The 10,355-nt window shown below is 34.5% G+C and overlaps 1 protein-coding gene across 1 annotated transcript in view; it reads left to right on the forward strand.

The window, feature by feature from the left end:
• The window catches only part of LOC106869944 (annexin A7), a 161,780-nt gene that overhangs the window by 974 nt on the left and 150,451 nt on the right, over positions 1-10,355 (forward strand). The window contains exons 2-3 of the mRNA XM_052975313.1: positions 4,469-4,507; positions 9,092-9,233. Of these exons, the coding sequence (XP_052831273.1) occupies positions 4,469-4,507; positions 9,092-9,233 (181 nt within the window). The remainder of the gene's footprint in view (positions 1-4,468; positions 4,508-9,091; positions 9,234-10,355) is intronic.

Consider the following 10,355-nt stretch of genomic DNA (forward strand, 5'->3'; position numbering starts at 1 on the left):
AAAGTAACGAAACCAAAAGTAGATTTAGTCTGGTGTTTCACAGTTTTTCTTTGCTCTTTGCAGTAATGTTAGATTGAAGTTCCAAAACTTTATATTTTAAAATTGGGAAGCTGTAGCATTAATGCCTTTTCAAAGGACATTAGCCAAGAGATTGAGCTACTTTGACTCAATTTTCCAGAAGTTTCCAGATCCAGATATTATGATGCATTTATTTCTTTAAAATACAAAGAAGGTTTTGATTAGAATGTGAGTTTTCACATACAAGACCACACTATATAAAATAGCAAGTTGAAAAATTTTGATCAACTAAGATTATCCAAATAGTTAGTAGACAAAAACTTCCTCTAAGGTTTGTTTAAAACTTAAAGCAACAAACAAAGGAAATAAATCTGATAAAAATCAGGTGCTCAAATTGTTTAGACAATATAAACAATGCAGATTGAAGAGAATCCAGTCTTTAAAAATAGTGAAAGCAACATGTATGTTTTGGTCTTCTTAGACTTCTTCAGCCAACATCTTTGCTTGGCTTAGGATGCTACTTTTGCCAACTGAGATGACTGGAACAGGGACAGAACGCACCACTGGGAATTGAACTCATGACCTTATGATTGTGAATCGAATACCTTAACCACTAAGCTATGTGCCTTCACCATAATATTGACATTACATCTATAGCAAAGTTTCTTAACTAAGAATGATCTAGTCCAGATAGCTCTGAATATGTCTGCAAAATGTTCAAACAAAACGTTTTGTTTTAATTTTTGCCAGTACAAATCATCATTGGTTTCCTCAGTTTACTGTTATATTTTATAGATAGATTTTTTTTTTGTCACTTCTCTAAGAATTTCATTAGCTTGTTGTGCTAGACTCAAATTATTTAGAGACAAAACTTCATACATGAAAGCTTACATGGAATGGTATTTTTTGACCGAAAGTGGATGACAAAATACAATTATAAAAAAAATCTGTATTGAACATGATTCCATGTTCAAGGTTCTGATATCAATGATATAGTTAAGATAATCAAATGAAATATGTAATGAAATTTGAGATCTTTAGAAATGTTGATATTAAATGTTGATTATATAATTTTAATTAATAATAGGTGCAGCTAGAATTTTTATTTTGAAGCAATAAAATTTTATAACTTAGTTTCATCTAATTATCAAATGTTAAATAGGAATAGTGCCTACTTGCTGTGAAGCAAAGTGACAGATGACTTCCTTGGGAGCAATATATACCAGTTGAATAAATATTTAAACACATGGTTATGTGAGCAAAGGTCTAGCATCATAGTTTTGTAGCCATTTTGTTTGAGTTTAAATAATTTTAAAGATAATTTTATTTTTTCTTTTGTTTACATTTAAGTATTTTCTTTGCCAGTTTTGTTCAATGAACATTTTTTTATGATTTAAGGAACGGTGTCCATGGCCTTCACAAGTCTTCAGAGACTGGTGAGATTGATATGATTGATGTTGAATTTGAAATCTCTAAGTTGAGATCTACAGAAAAAAACAGAGGTGGAAAGGATATTCCAGCATGTTGACAATTCGAGGAGGAAGGTTTTGGGTACCGCACTTTATACAAGCCTGGGAGGGGCAAAACTGTATGGGTTATGATGAGCAGAGATGGATGTATACATTATTGGTATGAAACTATCTAGTTCAGAGAATTAGAACCTATTATAGTGGTACTATATTAAGCAGAGTGAAGAAGCATGTCTGTAATGTGAGTGAGCTTTTTGTGTCAGTGAGTAAGATTTGGCCATTCAATTGGATGACTTACATTGAGATGCAGGCTCAAATATTGTATGTCACCAGCACCATCCCAGATGTGGGAAACATACTCTATCATAGATCTTTCTTCCACTTTGAAAATGCAGGAGAAGGTTAGTTTTTGAGATGCAAATTGTGTTTTGCTATGTACATGACATTACCAGAAAGGATTATGAGAGTTTATGAAGTGTAGCAATTTGGGAGTTTTAATGGCTTGTCTAAGACAAGGGAAGTTCGGCACAAATTTGTTTCTTAAGAATAAGCAGTAATCATTGCTTGTGTGCTGTTGCAGAAACTAAATTGCTATGTTCAGACTGAAAAATGTTTTTGAGGTCCTTCTTTATGGAAGCAGTGCATGTTTGATGCAAGATGCATAGGTTGCATGTGGATGATGCCTGATGGAAAAGTTAAAAAGAGGAATAATGAGTTATTTCATTTGTAAATGATGTAATAGTAAGCAGTCATTAATGTAAAATAAGTGTAAAAAGGACATATTTGAAGGGCACATTGAAGTTAATTGAGTAAAGCGGAGAGAGCTGTGTCTCTGTTACTGTAGTGGTGTGATCTAGCAGAAAGCTTTAAGTCCAAGAAATGATAGGTGGAGTTCATAGCAATGGTGAGTATATTGGAAAGGCTTTGTTGATTTTAAATGCAGTGACTTGTTTTTGCTAAACTTCTCTAAATGATAGGTGGAGTTCATAGCAATGGTGAGTATATTGGAAAGGCTTTGTTGATTTTAAATGCAGTGACTTGTTTTTGCTAGACTTCTCTAAAGTAAGAGAATATTGGCTTATGAAAGCAAGTGGGTAGTGGTAAGAATGTCTCAGGAAAGAATTGCTGGGCAGGTATTACAGGTAAAAGCCAACTAGCAGGAGACACAAGGGTAGGCTGTGAACAAGACGGTTGGATAACATCCACAAGCTCAGTTGGTTTCACTTGGGGATCCAGCTGGGTCAATTGGAGACAGTTGCTTCTGAGAGGATCTGATGGAAGGCATGCTTGAGGACTCTGCTCCCACAACTCTCCCAAGAATAAGTGGGTGAAGAAGATGAGGTGAGATGAGATGAAAGCTATACATATGAACATTGGGGATGAACTTTCATCTTCGAGATATTGAAATTGAGAGCCATAGGTACTGACCTATGGCTCCCAATTTCAGTCTGGAAGCTTGTTCTTTTCAGGGATAGGATACACTGTGACATGTTTTCAGAGACAGGGATAGATCCCTATCCTGTAGAAACTTTAGTTAATTAAATATATATTGCCTGGACTTGGTGGCTATGATTTCAAGTGACTGGAGATGTTTTTATTGTTGGTGGTAATGTATATATAGTGGTGATATTTGTAAAGTAAAGAAAAGCTTTCTCAAGTGCATATATTGTGGAGTTGGAGCAAAGCAGGAAGAAAATGTGAGAGCTTTCTTTTCAAGAATACTTCTTGTAGATTTCTCATGGTTGAAGAGTTGTGAATAAGAGAATCTGCAAAGTTGTTAGTAATCTTCTTGGCCAGAGAGCAAGAGGTTTAGCTGCAATTTGGGAAGTAAGAGAGCTTGCAGATTGTGATGTGTGAAAACAGCTTTTATTTTTTGGATAGTAATCTTGCAGAATTTGTGGTGGCTGGTAAAAAGCCACCCAGTTATTAAAGGTGTGTGATTTTTATTAAGGGGTGTAGGTCACATTCTGTATCCATGTCAGTGGGACAGAGCTACATAGGAGCCACTTGGGAGATTTGGTGGTATGAGGTAAGTAAAGAGATATGCCTGAGAAGACAGTTTCAGTCATGTGCTTGGCTGGATTCAGAGTGACATATATGTTACCAAGAATAATTAATATAAAACTAGCAGAGCTCTGAGGTTCTGCGTAGTGGTAGTTTGCCTTGATTAGACTGGTTGGACAAATTCTTGAATCTCTTGTTTCTTTTGATTTTAAATAAAACCTTTGTGAGGAGGTCCATATTGGTATTTATAATTTCCACTTATTTTAATAGTTTAAATATTTATCAAAGTTTATATATTAATGAAGATGTGTATATCAAATACTGACATGCTGTTTATATGTGAAAATATTTGTATGTATCTAAAAAGTATATGGCTGTCAATGTGTTTAATTTGAAAATGGCTTCCTTACTGAAGATTTTTTTCAAGGATCTTTTCATTAGATATATAATTTTTTGATAACTCAATTCAAACTTACTGATTGAAAAGAAGGAATGATTGGTTGTTCTCCATCACCGACATTTTGTTGTTTTAGAGTTTCTTAAAAAAAGAAAGAAATTGAGAAATGGAAGACAAATATATATTTTTGTTGATTTTTATTTATCAATGACCTGTTTGTTAATGTCTTGTCTAGTAATGGTAATGTTTAAGTAGATTGTTATAGTCTTATGGACATTGACATAAGGTCAAAAGAAGCTTTATGTTGTGATGATAGTAGTCGGGGAATGGGTTTCATAATATAGCAACCCTGAAAGGACTAAATATAGTAGTGAACAAATTCTCAGCAGTTTTAAAAGTTGCAGTCACATCTTTTAAATTCTAAATCCCTGGGCAATATACTCTGCTCTTTGTTTTATATGCTTCTTTTGTATTGTGGTTCAAAGAGCTCTGATCAAAGATACGAAACAATATGTTAATAAACAAATCACTGAGACATATTTCTAAATATTTTTTTGTTATTGTCCTTTGTTTTTTCCAGATGGCTAAAAATCCAGGATATGGCATGTACCCAGGAATGGTAAGGATTCATTTATCTCTTTGTGTTGTGTTGTGTAGTGTAGTTGGCTTGGTATGCTGATGGCTACTTCTTGATTAACTCTAGTTCATTTAACACAGATTTGAAGAATTAGAGCTGAACAAACATTTGGAAGTTAATCCACAGATCCATCATTTATTGTAGATAATAGCTGCAATTCTATTTTATTTGTAATATATTTATACAGAAATAGTGCATAATTCTGAACTTAAATTTTAGTTGTTAATCTAACTCAATTATAAATCAACTGATATACATAGGAAAACAAATAAACTCTGAATGAGCCAGTGAAGGAGTTTGGTTAGTAATGCAGCCAAATGTCCACCAACATAATGTTATTCTAAATATGAATAATCACATCATTGAGATCTTGAAGACACAAGATAATGCATGATTAATTCAAAACAAAATGAATAAATAAGCATTACATTTGACAGAATAATCTGAATGCTAAAGAGTTAAGAAAATGGAACTGAATATAACTGAAGTCAGTACAGCTGCCATAAAAGAGTCTTTGATTTCTACCACTGCTGATGTAGATTATTCAAAGTGACTAGGCTTCCACAGTTCTCATAAGTCATTCATATACACCTAGTTTCCTTACCATTCTTTATTGTTTGATGATTGTTATCATGTCAAAGGCCTTCTCTGGGTCAATGAATGCTGGTATAGAAGTTTGCACTATGTTAAGAACTTCTTTAGCAATGGAAGAGAGCTTCAGTGGTTGCTTGTTTTGGTTAAAACCTGGACTGCATCTCATAGAAGCTAATATCTTCCTAATTAGTTGGATTGATACTCTGTTACTTTTATAACTTGGTCCACCAATTTGATGGTTCTGTAGTTACTTTATACTAGAACATTTCCTTTTCCCCTGTAGCTCTTGCAGTCTCACTCACTTTGTTCCTTCACACCTTCAGCTTTAATTGGTCTTACATCTGCCAAGTTCTCTTCCTACCTTTCATTCTCAGCTTAAAGATGACAATATTGTGCTCTGTCAAGCCTTCATGATTATTTGACCAATGTACCATAAATAGTCAACAGTTGATGTTGACCTACCCACTGCTTTCTGGATCTGTGCATAACAAATTATCACTCCAGATTCCTCATCAAACTCAAAAATCCTCCTACCTTCTCCCTTCCTTGCACCATGGACTCCCTTCTTTACTCCTTCCTACACATTTACTACAGTCCCTTCCTACTACAACAATTTCCTCATCTTTCATGTTTTCTATCATTTTCTCTATCCTTCACTTTCTTCAACACTTTGAACTTATCTGAAGTATATCTTGAGATGGTATTCACTTACAACCCTAGAACTTTTCAGTCCTCAGTTCTACTAGTATCAATTTTTCACTCAAGTCACACTCTTAATTCTACAGAAATCAAGATAGTAACACCATGCATAAATTCTGGACACCCTTGACATATAAACTTGTACATGTCCCTTACCATTGTCTCATTACTTTCCTTCCATACACAACATATGTCCACTCTTCTTCTGATCAGTGTCACCACCACTTCCTGTTATCATTTCCATATTTCATGTCCTAATCCATGTTTCTTTAGTCTCAAACTGTTTCATATTAAGATACTTGTGTAAAGTTAATCATATCAGCCCTGAGTGATTGGAGGTAACATATGTTTGTACCTGGACTCCATCTCCAGAACACTTAAAAACAAACTTGCCTTAAATAAAAAGAAATTGAGTGAAAAATTACTCAACAGAAACACCTAAAAATTGTATTATCTAGAATTGGCAATCTGTCAATCTAGTACCATTATTACACCTCTTGTTACTTTCTTGACTTCTTTCTCAATTATCTCTTCTTACAGTTCTAGAACTGGATTACTTTCCATGAGTAATCCTTTTGCAGGACTGGCAGTCTTCCCAATGTATGAACTTTCATTTTACATAGATGTTTCTTGTGCAAGGAACACCAAACTGGTTTTAAACAGTTTGCAGGAATATTTTTGCAGGTTACACCAGGATTATTCTTCATGTATCTGAATTATTTTTTACTACAGTCAAAATTAACACCTGGCTTTCTAGTGTGTCCGCAGGAATAACAAAGTGATATGACGGTTATAAGTTAGCATGGTTTTTTTTCTTGTGCTGATGTGCAATAATCATCAATGAGTGATAAACACCTTTCTTGGATGAATCTAATAAAATAGTTGCTGTTTGACTGGTAGTGAGCAATTGACAAGATGTTGGAAATGTAGCCCACCTACCTACTTGGCCATCTGTAGTTTTTTCTGTTTTTGTGGAGTAATTATCAAGTAATTATTTTTGTCACAAATCTCCTATGTGCATTATAGTCATGAATAAGCTGTGGTATTAAGATTTCTGATACAAACCCACCCTTTTATCATCTGGTTGCCTGTGACTACAACATTGGACCCTTGGGGGTCCTACATGTGCAATAAATTGGTTATATTTCTACAATACACAAAATATATTAATAAATTTTTCTATACAATACCTAATAATATTTAATTATTAAAATATAAGGTCATTTTATGAAACATCAAATGGCTATAGGGATCCAGTAGAGTAAAAACAGGAATCAAAGGTGTTCATAGACAAAAAATGGTTGAAAACCATTTTCCTGGACTCTGATAATTAAGCTTTTTGTCTTGTTTACATTACAAACTATTCTGGCACAGAAAATGAAAATCTCCACGTTTTGCAAGATGTTTTTACTTTTGAACTCCTTACATAAGGTTTTTGATGTCATGGCTGTTCCCATAGCACCTTGTAGAAATGTCCAAATAGCAAGAAAACAATCATAAATTTTAACTTGGTGAAAACCAGGTGTGAACATCAGTGTCATCATGTTCTTCATTCAGCCAGTAGTCTCTGTAACTTGGTTTGAATAGAAAATATTCCACGTATAGTCCAAGTCTAGTGAATATTTTCTTGTCATCTGATGATACTGTTGTAAAGTGTTTAGCATGGTAAAACTTTGGCTTCTGCTCCCAAAATTTAAGAGGCATGTAAATGTCTATACAGGCACTTCTTCCTTGCACACTACGTTTGATTCTACTCAGTGTTTCTGGAACACATTTATACAATGTCATTCATGCACACATACATTGCATATCCAATGGAGCATGCTTGCTTCATTTCTTCTGCATTCAAGTCAAATGTCTCACTTTAATTCAGCATCACATTTCTAACATACGCATCATGAAATCTGCCCTTCACTCTAAGGGAAAGGGCCTTTGTTACCAGCAGTGGTAGTTGCTCCATGAGCTTGTTCTTACCTTGGTTACTATTCTTTTAAAGCAACAATCTCCTCTGTTAATTATGTGTTGTAGGTAACAAAAGTATCAACTTCTAATGAATGATCCAATTAAGAGGATTTATTTTCGGTATGTTCATAGTATAAACTACTCCAGTGCATCTGTTGCATATGAAGCTTACTTTCTCTGTTAATTTGCCTGTGTTTATTGCTTATATTGTACACTGTGTATGAAGTTTAAACCTATTCCTTTTCTGCATATCAGGCAAAGCCATTTCCATGAAGATACTGGGCTTCAGTCTTCTTTCTTATTTACTAAAATCTTACTCTAGGTTTAGTTTCCAGGCCAGGAATGTCTTCTCTAATTCCTCTCTGGATTCAGCTGTGAGAACCAAATCACCAACATATAGGAGTTCCCATGGACAACCAATCTTAAACTCCTTTGCAATGGCCTGTAAGACTGATGAATAGAAGGGAACTGAGGGCTGAGCTTTGTTAGACTTCTACCTTCATGCTTAATTGTTCACTGAAATTGTTGACTCACATTACTGCATTTTTGTACGTAGCTTGTATATCCTTCATATGCCATTCATCTTCGCCTAGTTTCCTCAGTGACCACCAAATTACTGAATGTGGTTCTCTATCAAATACCTTTTCCAAGTAACAAATGCTAGGCATACTGGTGGTTTACTCTTAGCCAAGTATTTCTTTTGCAGTTGCCTTTCTGGAGAGATCGTATCCATGGTACTTCCTCCAAGCACAAAGACAAACTGCATCACATCTAGGTCTATTCTGTCATGGATCAGTTGTGCTATCCCCCCCCCCTCTCTCACAACCTGATCTAGTAGTCTGATTCCTCCCTAGTTGCTGCTCTCTAAGGCATCTTTGCCTTTGTTGCAGTTTGTAATGTTACTTCTATGCCAGTAATTGATTATAACTCATTCCTGTATAACTTGATTAACTATCCAAGTGGTAATCTTGAAATTCCTTTTACTCTAACATAATAAAAACAATCCATTAGACATACATAGATCTATTTGGTTATAATGAGTTCTTAAAAAGACTGAGTGGGACAGTTAAACAGAACCTGATAACAGTTAATGAGCCTGAAATTGTTGTCAGTTTGATGCGTATGACTTTTAGTGAGAACTTGAAGTTGTCTTGATTTCATTGCTTAGAAATTTAGTTTTGAAACATAAATTTCAATAAACTGAATACTTTTTTAGTTTTTATATTGTATTGGTGTAAAGAGACTGATTATACAACATCATTGATTACTTATTATTCAGTAATTTTGATTATACACTTTATTTTTTCACAGAACTACCCTCCAGGTACTGGGTATCCTGCTCATCCCCCAAATCCAGCTTATCCCCCAGGTAGTGTACCTCCCTCTGGACCAGGCTACCCTGGATCTGTGATGCCAGGATACCCCCCACAAGCAGGGTTCCCACCAGCTCCAGGTATGTTATATTTGTATTCACTAGGTGTTATTCTGTAAACTGCTAATATCCATAAAGATTGTGCAAGTTATGATCTTAAATACTGCTCCAGCTTACTACAGAAGACTAGGTGTTACCTCGTAAGCCAGGTAGTTCTCAAGCAAACTCTACTGGATATCACAACTGAATGCCTACAAAGGAAAAATAGAAAGTGAGTGAGTAAAGAATGAATGCACTCCTTCATACACACACACACACACACACACACACACACACACACACACACACACACACTTATTAAAAGACCTGAAAGGAATTGATTACTAATCTTCCATTCCATTGTTTTTTTTTTAATATATTTTTCAATTTATTGAATGTTCTGGATTTTAAATCCTATGGCAACCAGTTAAATACAGAAAGGATGATTACAGGCAGAAAGCTAATAATGATTCACTGCTTATTTCCAACATGCCTCTCATACCTTGTATTTGGTAATCATCATGTACACCAGGTCTACTGTTACAAAGTCAACTGTATTATTAATTGAAAAAAACACCACATATTCTGGTGTGTGAATATCTAAGCTATATTCTGCCCAGATTTCCACAGGTGTTTATCTTGTGATAATTATTTACTCTGTAAGTAGTTGTCAGTTCTTGATATTGGTGAATTAACTCTTAACTCCCTGTAAAACACAGTATTCCACTTGACTGCATCGATCATCTGATCCTTAAATACATTGATTACTGTAAAAATTGTGTTTAATTTTCTTTACAATTATTTTGATGGATGAAAGCTACTCTCTAATATAAGGGAGAAAACTCTGATCCTTTCTGTGATTCATTTTCCTCTGTTACAAAATCATTTAAGCTAGCCATCCCTAACCCATTTTTGCACTACAGACCAGTTTGATGTAAGACTATTTTTCCATGAACCAGGCTATCACAACCTGAACAAAATCCAATACAGTGAATAATATATAATTTAATTATTACATATATAATACATATATATCATGCAAAACACTTTGTAGACTGTAATAGTCAATAAAATAGAAATAAAAGTTTGACATTTATTTTCTGTGCAGCTTAGTACCAAATGATCGATAGCCTGGAATTTGGCTGTGGTTCAGTAGTTGGGGGG

This window comes from Octopus bimaculoides, chromosome 21, assembly GCF_001194135.2.
Source record: "Octopus bimaculoides isolate UCB-OBI-ISO-001 chromosome 21, ASM119413v2, whole genome shotgun sequence".
NCBI lineage: Eukaryota > Metazoa > Mollusca > Cephalopoda > Octopoda > Octopodidae > Octopus > Octopus bimaculoides.